Genomic DNA, 19,546 nt, shown 5'->3' with positions numbered 1-19,546 from the left:
GCTATAGTAGCGGATCCAAGGAGGATTATTATCCTCCTTGGCGGAACCACTCTATGGCCTCTTATTGGCTGAAGGTTCAAGGCGAACTGGCGTCAAGCTCGGCCGTAGGCGGCAGCATTCTAGTTACCTATGAGATTTCTATGAATAGAACAAACTAGAACGCTTAATCGAATTGCTGAAAAGGCACCGATTAGATTCTTGGCTAAAACGACAGTAACGCCATATGCGTTGCCTCTAGAGGAGCGCGCTCGCGCGTAACTTGGTTTAAAAGTTTCCCTCCACCCCATTGAAATTAATGTAAAGTTGGCGATAATTAAACGTTAATTAACCTACCAAATGATATAAGAAATATTCCACTGACAATGTTTCCCGTGTATATGAACTTAAATGTAATATAAAATCGTCTTGAAAAATCGTTTATCGCTTTATAACATTCAAAAATAATATTTTTCCCGCACTATGTAGATAACCGAACATCTGCTCGTCTAGGTAAAGTTTGTTTTGTCAACGCGCGTATTAGAAAGCAAAATGAGATTTTAGAAAGTAGGTTGTAATTCGGAACGATATTAATACTTTTCACGAATTTTGTCATCAGTGAATTATAAATATGACTTGAAATAAGTTTCAAGGTTTATTTAAAAGCTAGTTTCATAACTTTTCATCCATTGGTTCGTTCAGAATGTATCTTTAAAGTAGACGAAAATTTTAAGGCGCTGAATCTTGCCCAGTCTTAAGCCTCGGTTTAATATACTGCGTATTTGGAAACGAAAAAACCCATAGATATAATAAATGTATATAAAGGTCTAGATAAATTTCGGGGCGTCTAAGCCTAACATAAAATACGGAATTGACACCTAGCAGACACCGAGGAAGGCATGTGACCAAGAGCGCGAGCTCTCTTAGCATTTTAGTACTAAGTGCTTGACCTTTCCGCAGGCGGAAGTCTTTAGACACCATCTGTTGGTGACTTTTAGTATAATTTCTAAGTAGGAGACAATGGCTCTCGCGACGATAGCACGAGCTTTCTTACCGATAGATAGTGCGTTATAAGGATAGCCTGCAGAAATTACGCGTTTCTGCTAGCTGTCACCTCCGTATTCACTCCCTTTGAAATATTTTATCTAGACCTTTATATACGTTTCCTATATCTATGAAAAATCCCGATTACTATCATTGAATTGGGAATAATACTGCTAGAATTACAATTACGATTTCGGTTGCCATGGTTACGCGGGACCTGTTCTGATAAGACTGTACGAAATTCATCTTTATAGTTAGGCGGTAGCGCCATCTATATTTTGTAAAGTTACATGGCTAAACTTGAGTTAAAAAGGATCATGTTGACTGAATAAAATTATTTTTAAACAACTTCAAAGGTTTGTTTGTTACGAGAAATCATACCTTATAATTTCGCATCAGATTCGCGAAAAAATTCAATTGCAATATAGTTGCCACCACTAGAGACAGATGCCGCCACGGTAAAACGATAAAGTTGATAAAGCCTCCTTATTGAACGAAATTGGTCCCGTGCTAGCCAAATTTAGTTGTACCTCTATTTATTCCCAACTCAATGATTACTATCGTTAAATCTTGGTTAAATGATGGCAAAGATAATTTAAACTCGTACCCCAGATTCGAAATCACTCTCTCGCGCGTTGCCGATAGTGTTTACCCACTTCCCGCCGGAACTCAGAAAAAATTCGCTCCATGGTTTGCGCCTTACCGCAACCGATGGAGCCCGATTTTTCTGAGGTCACGTGCCGGAAAAGGGTAAACGCTACGTATCAAAACCGTCAATGGGAAAGCTCTCAGTATTCGAATCTAGGGTACGAGTTTAAATTATCTTTGATTACGCCAAAGATTAAAGGGATCCCTCACTCACAACAGGGGAAGGCATAGGGGTCACAAAAAAACTGGTTTTGAAGCACACTGAAAGTCTGGATTTTAAGTTACCCCTATGCCTCCCCCGTTGTGAGTGATGGATCCCTTTAAATTTAGGCGATTTACGGGGCCGCTAAAGCACGGTACGCGTGATCGAAGTTGGCCGTGGGTAGGGCTTTAAAGCAGGCTTGGAAATAAGGTATATTTCTAAACTGGTCTATTTGGCCAGTGACTCCCAACTCTTGAATTATTTAGGTGGTCACGTAGACCAGTTGGTTAATAATACGGTAGATAATTTTGAATTAATAAACTGGACACTGGACCAGTGAACCCCTAACTTTTGAATAAAAAAACTGGTCCGAGCAATTAATAAACTGGTCTTTGACCCAGTGACCACCGCTTATTTCCAAGCCTGCTTTAAAGTTAAGAATTGTTTTGTGTTTTTTTTTCTCCGGCTGTGCTCCCATTTTGGTGATGCCGCCCCGTTCACGGCCAACTTTGATTTCTCGCGCATCTCTCGCGCTACAGCGGCCATCTCATTCGTTGACGTTTCTGTGTTAACCTATGAGCAAAAGATGTGTATGACGTCAGCGCCCCTAGCGGATTATTATTTTTAGTATAGTTTTTACCTTGGGGACAATATAACCACCGAGCGTGGCGCTGAACTCCTACACATTATAGTACAGTTTATAGGGGGAAAATCCTTGCTCGCGGAATTTCGACGAATGTGTTGGCCGTAGTAGCGCGAACAGCGCGTGATCAAAGTTGGCCGTGCCCCGTTTTAAAGGGGTATACACTCTTTTACGAGCGTATCGACCCCCCCTTTACAATCTCCCATGTGGCGGCCGCCACCGCCGTACTACCTCTGCCTCCACTATTGAATTTTCCCCCCCCTAACGGGTCCCCTCACCATGTAGTCAAGCTATGGATTCCTCCACGAATATTCTCCGTAAAAGCAGAGATACTGACAATATAGAGATATGAAACTCCGTCTGAAAAGCGACCCCCGGAATTTAAAAAAAATCCTGAGCGGAGCGACGCTTAACGGCCGGGAGAAAGCGTATTTTTCGAAATCCCAAACAGCGGATTTCAGACGCAAAAATTTATATACGCGTTTTGTCTTAGAAATTATCATCTTGAGGGTTTGTATCAATAAAGAAATATGCCTGGAAGTAATTGTTCTGTAAAATTTTGTAACAGTTCCAAAGAAAAGCAAAGGATATCCTTGTTTAAGTTTCCAAAAGAGAAAGAACGGTGGGAAAAATTAATTAATAGCTTTTGTTAGGCCTATCTTTAATATGTGGTTTTTCAATAAACTTTGCTCTGAGAAATGGCTGATAATGTCAGAAGAAGCTATCTTTATTTGAAAGATGCGAAACATTTGCATCATAATAAAATATGCGCCCTACATTTTGAGGATTCTGGTTTTATGAATAGTAAAACCAAAAACCGACTGACATCAAACGCTTTTCCAACAATATTCAAATGAATTTAAGCCAACAACTAAAAATTTAGTTTTAAGTATTGATTATTTATAAGTTAATTTAAATGAAACATATTTCCCAAGGGAATGATAATTTAGCTAGTTGCTCAAACGTAAAGGTTCCGGAGAACTTAGTAGAAAATGATATCAAGGACTATCATAAAAAAACTGGTACAATGAAATTTATACATTGGTAAGGGGTCATAAGTTAAAACTCAATTTTCAAATAGAATCTAGTAAACGGTCTGTAGAAACGGTGGAAGAGCGTAGGAGCCAGGGGGGGCCATGCCCCTCCCTAGAATTTTACTGGGAGAGGCAACTAATGTTATTGCCCCCTCCAACATTTTTGTCAGTTGAAATCTTCGCAAGGCTCAAATTATCATTTTAAAAGCATATAAAGCTTATAGAACCTCAACTGTGTTTAAATTTCAATCTTTTCCCGCCAATGTATATAGTAGAAAAATGTACAAATGCATTTGGAAAAGCTACACTCCATTAAAAATTCAAAACCATTCTCCAGACCCCTTTTGGTTTCACTTTGCCCCCACCAACTTCTAGAAGGTTCCTACGCCCCTGAAGAGCGCAATAATAGACCTACAAAAAGGACCCGTGTTTCAGTTGCAGCAAGTTCCAGTGAATCTTTATCTACAGAACAGGATTGTATACAGTTTCATTCAAAACAACTCTATTAAATTTTAACATTATTTTCTTTATCTGTGGAAATTCCTACAATTGAAATTCAGCAGGCTACTAAACCTAATATCAAGACCAATTCCTTCTTAACATTGACTTATATAAGACCCATATAATAATTCCAGATGATTATGATGAAAGTCTTCCATCAGCAAATAATTATTATCCCAGCGCATGTTCGGAGGAAGACTTTCAAATTTGTAAAAGGGCCTGGAAAACAAAACACACTATCTTACATTTCAGGATATGTCTTATCTCGTTGTAATAAAAACCACAATTGTGAATCATGCAAAACCAAACTTGTAGATGAAAAACAAACACTCAACCAGTCAAATATATTAGCATCATTTAAGTCTCGTGATACATCAACATTCAGTGGCTTGACAATACCAACTGAAAGATTCCAGAGCTACGTATCTGAGATCAAGGACAAGTTTGATAAACTTTTCCCAATGGTAATACAAATGAATAAAGTCAAAGAGAGGATTACCAGAATTATTTCAAGAACAATCGATCAATCTTGGTTTATTTCAAAAGATGAGATGCATCAGCTTGTTCCATGTGTTGATTACTCGAAAGAAATAATCAATTTTTTTGTACAACTTTCCATTCGTAGTACATTGGAAAAACATAATTTTAACCACAAGTATGACAAAACCCCGAAACATCTAGATCGCAAATTACTTAAGGTTCAACATTAACAAATACTTACCAAACATTTTAGTCGTTAACCATTTTGATGACATATACTTGGATTAATAATATTCCAATTATTTATCCCAGAAATACCCTTGGATTAATGATCATTAATTTAACCTCTGGCCCTGATTCAAGTAACAAAGGTCTAAAATAACATAAAAAATAGTTAATATATGAACTTTCTTAAAATAATTAAATATAATTAATTAAAAACTTACTTTTTATCTTATCTTAATAAATTATATTGAAAATCCTCTAAGCAATCGTATTTCTTTATGATTCATTGAATTTCATTCAAAACAAAACGTAAACCTACTACAAATAAACACGGGAAGAAAAAGCTTTCTCCCGGTTGATAGATGGCGCCGACGTTAACGAAAAAAAAAGGGGTCGCAGCGATGTATAGGGAGTTTCATATCTCTATATTGTCAGTATCTCTGGTAAAAGAATCTATACTTGTACAAGTCAAAAATAAAACCTTGAACCTTGAACCTATTATTATTATCGTGAATTTGTGATGATACAAAACGAATCTAGAAGCTTCAATTTCAATTTTGTATTTTCTTTGATTTGTTTGCCAAAGTTTATAATAGGTGTTGACTGAATCATTAAGAAAATTCGATCGGAAAAATGGATCACGCCGAAATTTGGGACAAAAAATATACACAAAGGCTAGAAAAAATTGACCACAACATTGACTTAGCGCTTTCTGATATTGCAAACTGCATAAAATTATTTATCCCTAACAAAACCGAAAAAAGTGTGAAAAATAAAAGGAAGGATGTAAAAGAACTCGTTCCTTTCATTCAAAACATATTGCACTTTTTCCATAGCCTACCAAATGCCAAATTTGAAGAGCTATTGCTACCGCATATTGGAGAATTACGTCAACAAAACTCTCTGCCATTGATTGACGATGAACCATTAAACCCATGCCCAATATGTGAATGGGATGAAAATGATAATTCACCATGTAAAGATACAATTACACCCGATGTGTCACCTACCGTAGCTTGGGAAATGCTGTGTTGGCATCTAGAAAAATACATTCAAAAACAAATATCCTCTCAAACCGAGCCTACTTTTTATGAACCCAAAATGAACCGTTGCACCTGGCAATATTACCTTCAAAAACTGAAAAATATAATGGCAACAAGCAGGCTCTGGCAATTTCACATTCATTTGCGAATCTATCAACTTAATCATTATAAATGTCCTTGTTTTCCTAATTCGAATCTCTTCTGTTTGGATTGCTTAATAGCCATGTCCATAAATAACTTTTTGGAAGATACAAAATTTGTTACAACTGGAACCTTCAGTGAACTTGTTATTACTAGAGATGATTTTTATGCAGTATACACTCAAAAAATTTCTAATTTTGTAGCATACATTCTTGAAAACTTAGAAGCCTACAATAAATCACCATCATCGAAAGGCTTGATAAGACAACTGAAATGTTTTCATTCATCTACAAGTTGGTGCAAAACAAATCTAATTACACTAGTTGCAGTAGAAAAGTTTCAAAATACTTTTGATAAATTCAAATTTCCAGAAACCATTCTGCTTCAAGTTATAGAAACTTTGTTAATATTTGAGCGTCAAACATCAGGGATTTTGAGCAAAGCTTCTCAGAGCTACTTGAATTTGAATGATCTCCTATTGTCACTGCCAAGTGAAAGTCCCGAACAATCTCCCGTGCATCAAATGGGAACTAAGAATACGGGAGAAATTTGGAACTGGAGAAATCTCATTGTAGAAAAAGGGTTTTTGAATTTGTTACAAAGAACACTACACACTTCAGTTAGCGAATCAGTCATGGAATCTTGCACGAAGGAATGGAAGCTTTTTATCGAAAAAAAGACTATAGACTGTGTTGAAATATCAGAGGAGCATTTCAGCTACAGAGTAATAAAAAGCGTTATTAAAACCATTAAACTATTAGATTCATATAAACCGCTTTTAGAGGGTTCAAGCCAATCACTGTTTCCTTTCTGCGCTTCTTTTTGCCATGTCATACACACTTATTTGGTTGATTTAATAGATCACATTAAGAAAGTTTCTCAAAATTCTTCCATGGATTGTTGTTACCTTTCTCTTTACACATGTGTTTACTTGATAGAAAAACTCTCAGATTATAGTAATTATTGTGACTGTGGAGCCAAAAACGAGAACCAGCTACGTATTTTGATCTCTACAGTTGAATGTCAACTTCTTGAGTGGATTGAATACCTAAAACTAAAGATTATATCATTCCATATACAAGCAATCATCTGTGGAATTCTACATGACTCTGATAGCAACAACTGGGCAGAAAACAAAAGTTTCTTTGAAAATGAAAGGGTTTCCCACTGCCTTAGTGTATGGAATATTTACATAAAGAGGATAATGAGCGATATGAAACAATGCCTTCCCCCAGAAATAACCCACGAGCTTTTCAGTAGAATCTTTAGCGAATCAATAGATCACCTAACTGCAAGATATTCGAGAGTAAAACCAAGTGAATCTCGTACAACACAACTAAAAGTCGATATAACATTTGTACTTCTTTGCGTCACTGAATATTTACCACACATATGTGCATCTCTAAATGAATATTTGGGTACGACAGATATTTTAATCTTAGATAAAATAGGTCTACGGACCAAAGAAATTCACAGCAATTGCTGTTCCTTGTTGATAGTTCTGGCAATTGCTACTTCACCTCTAGGAGCCCTTTGCAAAATATACAAAAATGGTTTTCCTCAGTTAGCTGATGGGGTGGCAAATGAAGCTGAGAAATATACGTGTAACTGGTTAACATGGGTTCATCCAGTTTTGTTCAGAAAATCAAAAGATGGCAACCTCATTTCTAGCACAAATGTTTGGTTCAGTACTACAATTTCGAATTCCCAATACTCCACAGTTCCATCTCTAGTTTTGAATTCTCTTACTTTACACACTTGTACTTTATCAATTTTACTTATAACCCAGGCATCTAAATTGCCCATAGAACAAGATAACCTTAAATATGATCTGGCTTTCTCAATTTTGAATATTTTGAAATATGCAAGGCATAAACCATCGTACCTTGGATTAGTTATTATTCCCGTTATAAATTCTTGCGAAGAATGGGAAATATTTGACAGCTCCTTTGTCATCACAAGTTCCAGTGTAACAAAGCCATGGTGGTATATGGCTGTAATGGATATAATCCGTCCTTTTCTGCACGACTCCATCGGGAGTAACCTTACTAATTTATTAAGGCTTGCCACTGTTCTTGATTCTGATATGTCTGACTGGAAAACAATCTACCTCCATCTTAGACAAGTAGTCAGATGTTCTTGCAATGAAATTCAAGTTATTAACAGGGAAACTGCAATTTTCCTTTTAAGTTTAAAATTATTGCAAAGCCTGGTGGAAAGCATTTCAACCATACCCCAAACTATTCTGTTTGCCATTATTCAACTTCAGGAACATTTAAATGAAACAAATAGCAATGCAAAACCAATTAGAAACTCTGTTGGTTTACAGATTCTCATAGATATTGTTTACAACTACTTGAAAAGTGAAAAATATCTTGAAGAATGTTTGGGTCTTAAACCAACAAAACCCATTAAAAGAATGTGCCACGATGTTGCGGATTGCTTGATAAGTCTAATTGCGGCTGATGAAAAATATAACAATCATCCAATCCCATTATGGTGCATTAATGAATCAAATCAGTCTTTGATTCAAATTGAATCAATATTTCAAGTAAAGATTGAAACACCTAATTTTCAAGATGACTCGGATGAACAAGAAAACATTACACAAATGTTAATGGATATACTTCGGGATAAAAGAGGCCTGCATTCGATAAAACATCTTCACAAAATAATGAAAAATAACACAAAATGGATTCAAAAAAGTTTGGGGATAAACGCTGATCTGGTGGTTAGTTCAGTATGCCCCTCACCCCTGCCTTTGGCTTTATCAGACACGTTTAAAATCAAAGGAGAGGATTCCGAAAGCTTATTCATACCTGAGGAAGATTCTTACAAAGAAACTGGGTTAAAAAGGGCAGCTTCCCCACCAGCAATATCTGAAACCCTCAACTTGGATAATGTTAACGAAACTAAAAGCTATAACCTTATAAATATAATTGAAGAGTTTGACAAAATAGGAGATGAACTATACTCTTACGAGACTATAGCCAATGTCAAATACTATTGGGATGCATTATTGTCTCATCTACCCCTATTGGGCTTAACTGAAGAGGGATTCAAAGGTTTACTAGCAAATCGTTGGGATATTAACAATGAAAAATTGCTTTCAGAGGGTGAAAAGCGGGGGGTTCAAATCTTAAGGCAACAATATGGTTTGAATAAATTACAAAAAGCACAACAGTGTTAAGATCATATAACCTCAAGTATTATTTTCAATTGTAACCTTTATAGCACTTTAAAACGCCATATTTAATGACACAACCCTACTCTATTTTAAGCATCAGTGTATGTACCCATCCTGTATTTCACAGGTCTTAAAAAAATATGTTAAGAGAAAATATAATTTGATCTATGAAGAATTTTCCTTCACCCAGTCTAAGAGTTGAGGAGTGAAGTAAGTGATAATAACATCAGCTCCTGCAAAAATAAATTCCCAATTAATACCAGACACTGAACACATAATGGAGGCAGAATCTCACCAGCCCGTCTCATGGATGTGAGACTTTCCATAACAATGGATTTCAGGTTAAAAGCACCAGCATTAGCACCATGAATTAACATGGCATATTCTCCTGATACTTGGTATATAAAAAGTGGGTACTGTGGAAACTTAGTACAAAACAATTTGTGTTATGTAAACTTATTATTTATGAATAAACATAGTAAATATCATACTTGGTCTTTAGTTTGTTTAACTATATCCAAGTAAGCTAATCCAGGTTTAACCATAAGCATATCAGCCCCTTCTTCCACATCTCTTAACTAAACCAATGACTCAATTAGGCTTGGTTTAAAGATCATATGGAAATAATTCTATTTTACTGCTGATCTTAAAGCCAACCCTTTACTACCAAGAGGTAACTGGTAGCATCGGCGATCCCCAAATGATGGTGCAGATTGAGCTGCTTCTCTAAATAGAATTTAGTAACTTTAATAAATACATCAATTGTGAAGTTGGCACATAGTTCAAGATTTACCATACCTAAAAGGTCCGTAAAAGCTAGAAGCAAACTTAACAGCGTAGCTCAGTACTGTGACTTTAGACTCCAAATTAGCTGTAGTTAAGGCTGCCTTTATAGCCCCAACACGACCATCCATCATATCTGATGGTGCTACAATGTGGCATCCTATTGTGTTTAATTTTTAAATTATATAAAATCAACTACGATTGAACGAGAGATAAGTCTGAAAAGTATGTATTTACCAGCTAAAGCATAGTTTAGAGCAACTTCGCTAATTCTCACAATACTTGCTTTATTATCTATATTTCCATCCCCCTTTATTATACCTTTGGATATGAAAAGTTTATGGTAAATCTCATGAAGGTGAATATCATAAACAGTATTTTGAAACTAACCACAATGGCCATGGCTGGTATAAGCGCATAAACAGACATCACAAGCTACAAGAAGATCAGGAAATAAATTGCGCAATTTTTTTATGGCTAAAATAACAGGGGTATCGGAACTGTCAGCCCCACTCCCTCTTTCATCCTAGAATTTTTTTGAGTTATTTAATTCTCAATCCCAAATCTATCAGTATGAAAGTTATCTCACTTTAATCATTCTAGTTGGAACACCAAATACGATTACAGATTTCAATCCCTTTTGCACTAAAGGCGAAAGGTGGTCTTCTAGTTTGTCAACACCAATTCTAGAGACCCCGGGGAGGCTCGTAATCTCTTGGACAGCATCAGGAATGTCACTAAATTACGCTTCCCATTAATTGTTTGCAAATTGTTTTAAAATTTCGAGATTTACCAATAACTCTTAATAATAAAGTAACTAAAAATCTTACACAACAAAAACTGGATACATCAGGTTTTTCGGTTCAATTGATGTGTTACTACATTGCCAATCTCTTAACAATTGATGAGAGTAACTTCCATGTAGTAAATGTTTGAACGGCGGTTCGTAAGCCTTTGACATTGCTTAATTATGAAATAGTAAACCAGATTTAACACTAAATTTTAGAACCAAAATGAATTAACATTTATCTGGGAAATTTAAAATAATATTTTCTCCTTTTTAATACAAAGCTTGAGCTTACGCTTACACTCCACGGCACTCTCCACGTGTGCAAAAACCATGTGATAGGGTTAAAGTTCATGTCACTTACAGCGCTTTTGATATCAACCGGATTTCAGCAACTAAACAGCTATTCGCACAGCGAAGCGACCAATCCAGCATGACTCTGCACCTTTGCGTAAATTAGGGCCTCCCAGAAAAAATAACACAGAAGCAGTATTGTTTTTCTTATAATTTATATTGTTATGTAATGGGTCTTACTATGTTATATCGTTATTTAACCGGGCCACGTTTGTTCCGATTGTATAAAATAGACAACCAAGAGGTATAAAAACTTTTAAAAATGTCACATTTGAGGTAAATTACTTAAACCAGTATGATTTTTTTAGGGCTATGGATATGTTCCTAATCAATTAGAGAGCTGTGGCGATAATATATTCAAAGCTGTAGGAGCTAAAATTAATAAATATAACCATTAAGAATAAATATATTTAATAACTTCCATTCAGATTTCCGTGGCATGGTCAATTTCAGTTTACACAACACCAATCTTAATACCTTATTTATATAAACATGGTAATTTTGATACTTCTTAAGTGCTATAGTAGGGTTGTAATATTATGTTTCATTAAATATAAACAGACTGTTTTTGCTTGGAAGGTATCTTACACTTTCTTAAAATTGCCAGCACCATTGGAGTAATTCTTTTGGGATCTATACTTCTAAGAGGTTAATATAATACCTCATAAATTGGAGAAAACTGAGCAATAATATATTTTTTCACCTGTATTAGGTGTAGGAAGATTTTGCAACCCAAAATATACCACATTTCTGGAAGTTCTTGATGAAGCTTACCCAAAGTTTCCAAATGAAAAAGCTTTATTGGCCAAATATGATTTTGAATTCCATGCTTGGCCAGTGGAATTCAATGCTTCACATGAGGGAATGTAGGATTAATTTTAAACATCCATAACATCATAAAGTACATTGAACTAATTTAAACCTTAAATTTAAGAGCTGAGAGAGTTGAGGTAAACCTGGAAAAACCAGGGAAACGTAAAACTACTTTAGAAAATTTCAAACTACTACCATGCAAAATTTTAGGGTATGAAATTTAATTTTTTAAACTTTACAACTCAATGTGTGAAATGAATGAAATGCTGTATTTGGCATTAGTTTTCTGGCAGTTCACACTATTGGAAAGCGTATGATTTATCCAGGATCCGTAAAAATTTTACAAATGCTCATGTCTAACATGTTACTGGATGGAAGAGCTAGACTAGTGGAGAAGGTTAGTATAACAATTAGTAGACGTAAAGCCTATGTAGTATAAAAAGATTAAAAACACTACACTTCAGTTCAATGGACAAAGGTATAAAATTCTGACGAAAGAGGGCAATGAATTGGACTCCATGTTTATAGACAGACGCAGAAGTTTTGACACCCCAGAAGGAAAATTCCTAGTATGCTTTACCACAAACTTTATAAAAAGCTCAAATTAAATATAAACTGGCCTAGGTTGTGTGCTGCGAGGGAAATGCCGGTTTTTACGAGTATGGTGTTATGTTCACCCCATTAGATTGTGGATATTCAGTTTTAGGATGGAATCACCCTGGATTCGGAGGGAGCACAGTAAGTTATGCCTTTTAGGCGCTACAAATCAGTCAAAATCTAATATTATTTCTCCATCAGGGCACCCCATTCCCAGACCAAGAGCAAACTGCAATTGACGCGATCATGCAATTTGCAATTAAAAAGCTAAAATTTCCTGTAGAAAACATTATACTGAATGCGTGGTCCATTGGGGGCTATACTGCATCTTACGCTGCCATGGCCTATCCCAGAATCAAAGGACTGGTATTGTTGAACTGTTTAAAAATAATAATAAAGTTAAATAACTTTAATAAAAATTTTCTTCCCAGATTCTAGATGCGACCTTCGATGACATTTTACCACTAGCAACTGGCAGAATGCCTCCTAGTTGGAGTAGGTTTGAAACTATAGTCAAACATTAACCAATTTCCCACTACATTATACTGCCATTATTATAGGGCCACTGGTTGTTCAAACCATTAGGGATTACATGAACCTCGTAATCATAGACCACCTTTATAACTATTCAGGACCAGTTTTGTTGTACCGTAGGGTTAAAGATGAAGTCATCTCAACAGAGTAATTATATAAAATAGACAATATACAATTCAAATCTGTTAAAAAGTTCCACATTATTGTCATAGTGACAGAGAACCTTTAAAGAGCAACAGAGGGAACAAACTCCTCATCAAACTACTTATGTACAGGTATAAAATCAATTTGATTAACTTGCCTGTCAAAGAGTATTTTGTAATTTGTTTTAAATATCTACAGATTTCCCAAATTAATAACCAAAAACACATTTGCCCTCTTGCAAGACTACGTTAGTGCTGACAAAAATGAGAAAGGTACGAAAGAGTTGAAAATTTTCTTTAAATAAGAGCTTAAATGATATACATTTCTAAATTTACATCACAGCCACCATTTCAAGCTCAAAAGGTGTGGAGGAAGAATATTGTGAAACCATCATTTCAACTTATGTTCGAAATTTAACTACTTTGGTTTACCCAATTAATATTGGTATTAAATAAAACCATCATCTTATCCAAATTCTCATCGTAAATTTACAATTTGACAATCTTTTAGGAGATGATTTTTCGGAAGATTTGAAAGAGCAAATGATCATTTACTTGGTAAAGAAATATAGTATCATCTACTTTAAGAGCAGTTTTAAACTTATTTTAAATTCTTTGTAGGTGGATAAACACTTTGAAGATTTTGATTCGACACATTGTATACCACTGCCTAGCAGTCTATTTCATATGCCCTGGGACCCCCTTAATGATGGGGATTTCAACTGACCTATAGGTTAATTTTTAGGGATATGGTACTGGGGTTTGTCTTGTTCCACCTTTTACGGATTTAGATCTTATTCACTGGAACAAGTGCCTTACCAATTACTGTAATAAACTTAAAAGAATTGCGATCATGTTTTTAAATGTTATGGCAGATTAAATTAAAGCTTCAGAGAGTATAGAGATGTGACTTTTACAATTACTGTACACCTGTACACGTTTTCATCATGGTAATTTAAGACAATGTACAGTTAGCTCAACGAGTGTTCGATCTCCATTTGTAGCTCAATGTATAGGAGAACAACCAGGCCAATAGCACTTTATAAAACGCAACATTTGTTAATATTAATTGTTTTACCTAGATGTATTTATAATTTTTATTATTACGGCAATAAAAAAAAATGCAATTTACAACTCTATGGTACTTTAAAAGAATTCTAAGACTTTATTTAGGTTTTGAGCCTTTCTTATTAGACCTAGTAACAACAGTCCATTCACTAGTATCATTACCATCTTCCGATTGTAAATTTAGCCCCTGCATTTGAGCTACAACCTCAGATGTCATATTATCACTGATATCCACAATGCTAGATAAATAATCTGGGTTTGAGTAATCCTTTGCCAAAGACATGCTCTCATCACTATTACGAAGTCCTGTATTTTCAGGCACATCAATGAGTTTAATTGTTTCTAAATCCATTAGTATTTTAGAAATGTCATTAGATTGAAACCACCCATAATATTTTGTTAATCTTTCGCAAGTATCTTCAAGAGTACCATCTTCTATTAATGTGTCAAATTCATTGTTAAGTATTTCCCCTATATATTCTCCAACTTCTTCCGAATGTAAATCGGAGTTTTGGAGGAAAAATTCAACTATGACATTACAGAGCCACTCTTCTTTTTCTCTGGCGAATGGTCCTCCCATTCCATGAGCGATAGCTATTTGCAACGCAGACCATTTGCTGATCAACCTTTTAACAGCCTCCAAAAAAGTAGCAGCCATTTCTTAAGCCTGTGCTAAATATACACAACATAGAAAGGCCTTAACTTTCCTTCTCATTATATTCTATGCCGACGAGCAATATAAAACCAAATAAAATACGTACAAAAACTTAGATCCAACGGTGCTTAAAACGTAAAACTCATTAGGAATGCAGGATTGAACGTTTGTGAATTAAATTTCTTGGACAAACTGCAGAGAATTTGAGATAAAAAAAAAGTTCTCCATTTCACTGCTCTCGACCGCACTTATGAACATTTTATGTTCCATTTGCGTGCTCGGATCTGCTCCGATCAAGATTCGCGATTTCCTTTTCCCGCTCTCGGGTCACTCGAGTGCTCCGAGATCGCCCAAAACTCGAAGAAAATTTTTACGTGTTCCTTTTAGACTTTTTGGCAAAATAGCAGGGCAGACGACGCAAAAATTCAAATTACTAGCAGACGAAAAACAACAAAGCGCGTAATGGGATGTTCGAATGGGGCGAGATCATATAGATTACCGCTTTAAGGCACCCCGGTTTTTGACCGGCAAAATTCATCCCCCCCCACGCATGTATGAATGCGGAGATGGGCAGAATTTGCAACGCCATCTATAATTCTTTTGTTTACATCAAAGGACAGTTGATTTTCCAAAAGGCATAATGTATTTCATTTCACCGCGCGTCGATGGCGCCACGTAATCTGCCCATCTCATGGCTTCCTACATGGGCGAAAAGGGGGTCGGCACTCGCGGTCAACTTCGCCAGATACAATAGTGCCTCTATTTCTTTTCTATCTCCATGGGCGAGATCTTATGACGTCAGAGCCAGATTCGGAGCGAATCTCGAGCAATCAAATGGAACCACTCCATCGATTTCGGAGATTCAAAACCGAAATGCACTTTGGGTGGCGTAATTACGTGAGCTTCAGAAAAGCACAAATTCCATACTTTTACGATAATTACGAAATACAAAGCTTTTGTTAGTAAATCAAAGTGAATTTCCAACGATTATTGCATAAATTATCCTTGAAAGCCGACTACTGTCACTGTTTAACGCCATAAATTGTGTTTTTTTTTTTAAAAGATGGCGATGACAAATATGGCCGCTCCCTGGTAAGACCACGTGCTTAGTGTTAGTAATAAACCTTGGTCTTTCAGTTTATATATAAAATAAATTTGAAATTTTTCAGTTCTTCAAAATTTTGTAACCAGTGTGGAAAGCCAGCCATATACTGCTGCCCTAAATGTTCCGTGAGGTCCTGCTCACTACCATGTGTTCAGTTGCACAAGCAAATGGTAGATTGTGATGGTGAACGAGATAAATCTACCTTTAAAAGTATCAAAGAGTTCACCGATATTGATTTATTAAATGGTACAAATATACTTTCCTCTATATTGTGGAACGTATTTAGTCACAATGTGCAATATCTTTAGATTACAGATTTTTAGAAGAAACTGGAAGATTATTAGACAATGTTTGTCGAACTAAAAGAGAGAAACATGCGTATCATCAACCCTATTTACCTCGTGTAATATTCATTAAATACTAAAATTGGATAAGTTAATCAAATAAATTCCTCTTTAGTGGTTGCATAGATTAAAAATGGAGTGTCGCAAGCGGAACATCATCCTTAAACTTTTACCAAGCACATTTACCAGAAGGAAAGAAAATTCCACACGGTATCTTTATACGGAAAAAAATATTTCATGGAAGATTGAATGGAACTTTCCCCAAAGTGACTTTAAAAAGATTGACCAAAGGTATGAATGTTCAACAGCTTTTGGACTGTTGTCAGAATAATATATTGAAATAAATTTTTAGGGTATCAGAAGAAATGGTCATTGGAAATGTAGTAGAAAATCATTTAAAGAACCTGAAAAATCCTCTTGCATTTTATCAAGCTGCTGGTCTAGGGGGAATTAAGATTTTACTTCAATCAAGTTTACCAGAATCAAGTCCCAATTTTGGTTACTACGAGTTGGAGCCAGAAGACGATCTGAAAACTGCTTTGAAGGGCAGAACTATTTTAGAACATCCAATAATATTTGTAGTATTAAAAGATCATATATACAGCTATCCATTACTGGGTTAGTAATAGTAGATGACTATTAAAAACTGACTTGTGTTAAAAATATATTTAATTTCTAGATCCGGAGATGACAGAAGAAAATGGGTTAACTACTGAAGACTTAAAACCTATTTTAATAGACAAAAGGGATTTAAAAATTGATGAAGTCAAAAAAACTAGCAAATTTTTTGATTTTTAAAAACTTATTGGACAGTAAAATATTTTTTAAATTGAAACTTGTATTCTTTTTTTTATCTGAAAAGGCCTTAGAATTCCCAAAAAACAAAGCATAAAAATTAGGGACAAGCTCGAAGCTAGAAAATGTAATATAACCAGAGTTAGATGGTAGTCCTCTGGGACATTAAGAGCAAAATAACTGCCAAGGACCATAAAGGCATTCTGTGGCAAAGTAAAAATATAAAACAAGATATGCAAGCTGATAACCTTTGGTATTTCCTTAAAATTTCCACGGTATTCCACAAAACAAAAGATATATACGCAACTGACTAAAATGGCTACAACAATTTTGCCAAAATCCTTGTTAGTTTGATGAGTAATGATGCAAGAACACATAACTATTGCGTGCACCAAACAAATCACTCCTACCCAATACTCGTAAACCACTGAGAAAAACGCGAGTGCTAGAACTCTAGAGCCAATCGATAAAAACAACCAAAGAAATTGAAAGCAAACGCAGCAAATCTCGCTATCCTTATTTTCTGGATCCAATTTTGCCAGTTTTCGGTCATGTTCTGCCTCATTATGAAACTTTATAACAGTCATTGTAACGCTAATAAGTGCAATTACAATTGATAAAATTTGAAAACCAACTGCAATTAAATCATTCGATTCAATGATGTTATAATAATGGAAAATTTTGTTAATTTCGTACTTGTCAATGGATTTTGCGTTTCTGGAGCAACTGACATCATGATATATAACTGCAAAAGCACTTGAGGCATTCCTTGTAGAAACGACTTCATGACATTCTGAGTAGCAAAATCATTGCTTTGGTGAACTTCTTTAATCTTTTCTTCATATTCTATACGTTTGTTGGCATTACTACTCATGGCCATTATACCATAATACAGCATCTTTATGTAACTAAGAAAAATGGTTAATTAATATAGAAAGTTATAACAATAATCTATATAATTATTACCTCCATAAAGGCCATAATGATAGTGTAAATATGGCAGCAATGTAAATAAACATGTGCAATATCTTCCAAAAAATACCATGTTCTGGTTTAATTAAAACTTTGTAGCAAGCGAATAACGCGAAAAATATCGAAGGCGCGAAAATAAACACCAGAGTTAACCAAAATCGCCAAAAATGACTGTTACTTTCTTTAGCTTCAACATAATGTCTATAAGCCACAAAGACATCACTTAGCAGTTCACCTATATCACTGCCGATGGAAATCAGGGGCACGAAAACAAACTTAAATAACAGGTAGACGCTGGTTGGAATGGGGAAACAACAGAAATGTTCCCGTTTAGTCGAATTCCTTTGAGTTTCCTTTAAAAGTATACCCTCCATCGCTCGACCATAATTTTCAAATGAAACAGTCTAAATCAATTCGTTATCTCATAGTTTCTGATATATATATATATATATATATATATGTGTGTGTGACTAAGAGATAACTCCACTCCTAATAATTTTTTATCTCAACCATATTGTTTAACCAGTACTAAAGTTACCTCCCTCACTGGCAGATGGTGTTCAAATTTGCCTTATGACTATATGGTCAGTATTGTAATACTTAAAAATAAACTATTTATGATAGATAAAAGTTTAATTTAAACTTGTTTCTTTCTAAAGAATTTGGTTATTTTATCACTTTTTTTTGGAGTAAATTTCGCCCGTTTGTTTGGTTGAGATTCATCTATAACAATAAAATAACTTATAATAAAGAGTCGGTCTACAGTATTCCTGCTTGAAGTAATATTTTTACCTGTCGATTGACCTTTATTCTTCCCATAAGCGTCTCCCATACGTTTTAAGTTCACAGTTCGGGCATTCTCGTGTTTAACGATCCGTTTTGGATAATCGACTCCTAAAACGCAACCCGCGGCTTTTAGAACCTATAAAATAACACCATAAATTAAAGTAGAAGTATTATGGAAATACTAGAATAAGTTTTTGAATGCTTACTTCTGGAGGCGCGTCCCATGGTTCATAAATGTATTTTGCCGGTAACTTCTTTAGGGCGGGAATATATTTCCTAATATAATCTCCATTCGGATCAGTTTTCTTTCCAAAAGAAATGGGACTGTACACTCTGAAGTACTGGTGGAAAAAGGCACTGGCTGATAGCCACATCCAGTTAGCAGCGTTTAAACTCCAATCAGCATCCAAGAGCAACTCCTCGAAGACCTGGCGTTTAATACCAGTATTTTTATTAGTCTATATATTACATTAATTGCCTTGGTAAGTGTATTGTACTTTCATTCCTTCAACCCAAGAGACCCACAGATCTCCTCGTGTCAAAAAACAGGCCACAGCGTGTCGAGCTAAATGATGTATCCATCCTTCTAGTCTCAACTGTGTCATGATGGCGTCAATAAAAGGATACCCCGTTCTCGCCTTTAATAGAAACATGCAATGTAAATTGAATGTATTCAGGTTTATATT

General features: G+C 35.3%; 7 protein-coding genes and 1 long non-coding RNA gene across 10 annotated transcripts in view; 3 read left to right on the top strand and 5 right to left on the bottom strand.

The window, feature by feature from the left end:
- Positions 1-3,304: 3,304 nt before the first annotated feature.
- On the bottom strand, positions 3,305-5,073 carry LOC149935425 (uncharacterized). The gene is made up of 4 exons (XR_016472246.1): positions 4,975-5,073; positions 4,770-4,901; positions 4,548-4,628; positions 3,305-4,474 (listed from the first exon to the last, which is right to left on the bottom strand). It is a non-coding gene; the product is annotated as an uncharacterized LOC149935425 (long non-coding RNA).
- Positions 5,074-6,873: 1,800 nt separating this feature from the next.
- Positions 6,874-9,425, top strand: LOC149935424 (uncharacterized protein KIAA0825). The gene has a single exon (XM_090152994.1). It carries the CDS (start codon positions 7,142-7,144, stop codon positions 9,125-9,127), a length of 1,986 nt encoding a protein of 661 aa, XP_090009120.1. The 5' UTR covers positions 6,874-7,141; the 3' UTR covers positions 9,128-9,425.
- Pbgs (Porphobilinogen synthase) lies at positions 9,144-11,058 on the bottom strand. Of its 3 annotated transcripts, none has more exons than XM_090153000.1 (10): positions 10,990-11,058; positions 10,738-10,902; positions 10,497-10,644; positions 10,298-10,433; positions 10,145-10,228; positions 9,923-10,067; positions 9,763-9,850; positions 9,616-9,702; positions 9,420-9,549; positions 9,144-9,357 (listed from the first exon to the last, which is right to left on the bottom strand). In XM_090153000.1, exons 2-10 carry the CDS (start codon positions 10,866-10,868, stop codon positions 9,290-9,292), a joined length of 1,017 nt encoding a protein of 338 aa, XP_090009126.1. In that variant the 5' UTR covers positions 10,869-10,902; positions 10,990-11,058; the 3' UTR covers positions 9,144-9,289. The 3 variants fall into 3 exon arrangements, with proteins under 3 accessions (XP_090009126.1, XP_090009127.1, XP_090009125.1); XM_090153001.1 differs by having other exon boundaries at positions 10,996-11,045; XM_090152999.1 differs by having other exon boundaries at positions 10,738-11,044.
- On the top strand, positions 10,986-14,269 carry LOC149935422 (phosphatidylserine lipase ABHD16A). The gene is made up of 17 exons (XM_090152995.1): positions 10,986-11,292; positions 11,357-11,413; positions 11,477-11,543; positions 11,610-11,696; positions 11,761-11,914; positions 11,983-12,072; positions 12,144-12,258; positions 12,326-12,430; positions 12,486-12,599; positions 12,660-12,824; positions 12,890-12,953; positions 13,019-13,139; positions 13,205-13,267; positions 13,335-13,408; positions 13,479-13,580; positions 13,647-13,693; positions 13,757-14,269. Exons 1-17 carry the CDS (start codon positions 11,218-11,220, stop codon positions 13,859-13,861), a joined length of 1,605 nt encoding a protein of 534 aa, XP_090009121.1. The 5' UTR covers positions 10,986-11,217; the 3' UTR covers positions 13,862-14,269.
- Positions 14,215-15,217, bottom strand: LOC149935421 (pre-rRNA-processing protein TSR2 homolog). The gene is made up of 2 exons (XM_090153003.1): positions 14,965-15,217; positions 14,215-14,875 (listed from the first exon to the last, which is right to left on the bottom strand). Exon 2 carries the CDS (start codon positions 14,859-14,861, stop codon positions 14,301-14,303), a length of 561 nt encoding a protein of 186 aa, XP_090009129.1. The 5' UTR covers positions 14,862-14,875; positions 14,965-15,217; the 3' UTR covers positions 14,215-14,300.
- Positions 15,218-15,676: 459 nt separating this feature from the next.
- Positions 15,677-17,385, top strand: LOC149935420 (box C/D snoRNA protein 1). The gene is made up of 6 exons (XM_090153002.1): positions 15,677-15,950; positions 16,028-16,209; positions 16,272-16,366; positions 16,423-16,598; positions 16,660-16,925; positions 16,987-17,385. Exons 1-6 carry the CDS (start codon positions 15,922-15,924, stop codon positions 17,103-17,105), a joined length of 867 nt encoding a protein of 288 aa, XP_090009128.1. The 5' UTR covers positions 15,677-15,921; the 3' UTR covers positions 17,106-17,385.
- On the bottom strand, positions 17,098-18,484 carry LOC149935419 (XK-related protein 6-like). Its single transcript, XM_090152998.1, has 3 exons — positions 18,069-18,484; positions 17,799-18,010; positions 17,098-17,736 (listed from the first exon to the last, which is right to left on the bottom strand). The coding sequence occupies exons 1-3, from the start codon at positions 18,446-18,448 to the stop codon at positions 17,132-17,134; spliced, it is 1,197 nt and encodes a 398-aa protein (XP_090009124.1). The 5' UTR covers positions 18,449-18,484; the 3' UTR covers positions 17,098-17,131.
- A 176-nt stretch (positions 18,485-18,660) lies between these two features.
- The window catches only part of phr6-4 ((6-4)-photolyase), a 34,874-nt gene continuing 33,988 nt past the window's right edge, over positions 18,661-19,546 (bottom strand). The window contains exons 7-10 of the mRNA XM_090152997.1: positions 19,358-19,498; positions 19,067-19,288; positions 18,867-18,996; positions 18,661-18,797 (exon numbers count right to left, since the gene is read on the bottom strand). Of these exons, the coding sequence (XP_090009123.1) occupies positions 18,712-18,797; positions 18,867-18,996; positions 19,067-19,288; positions 19,358-19,498 (579 nt within the window). The 3' untranslated portion in view covers positions 18,661-18,711. The remainder of the gene's footprint in view (positions 18,798-18,866; positions 18,997-19,066; positions 19,289-19,357; positions 19,499-19,546) is intronic.

This window comes from Leiobunum rupestre, chromosome 7 (genome assembly GCF_980474605.1).
Source record: "Leiobunum rupestre chromosome 7, qqLeiRupe1.1.hap1, whole genome shotgun sequence".
NCBI lineage: Eukaryota > Metazoa > Arthropoda > Arachnida > Opiliones > Sclerosomatidae > Leiobunum > Leiobunum rupestre.
The sequence above is the reverse complement of the archived record's forward strand: the minus strand, read 5'-3'. Positions and strand labels throughout refer to the sequence as shown.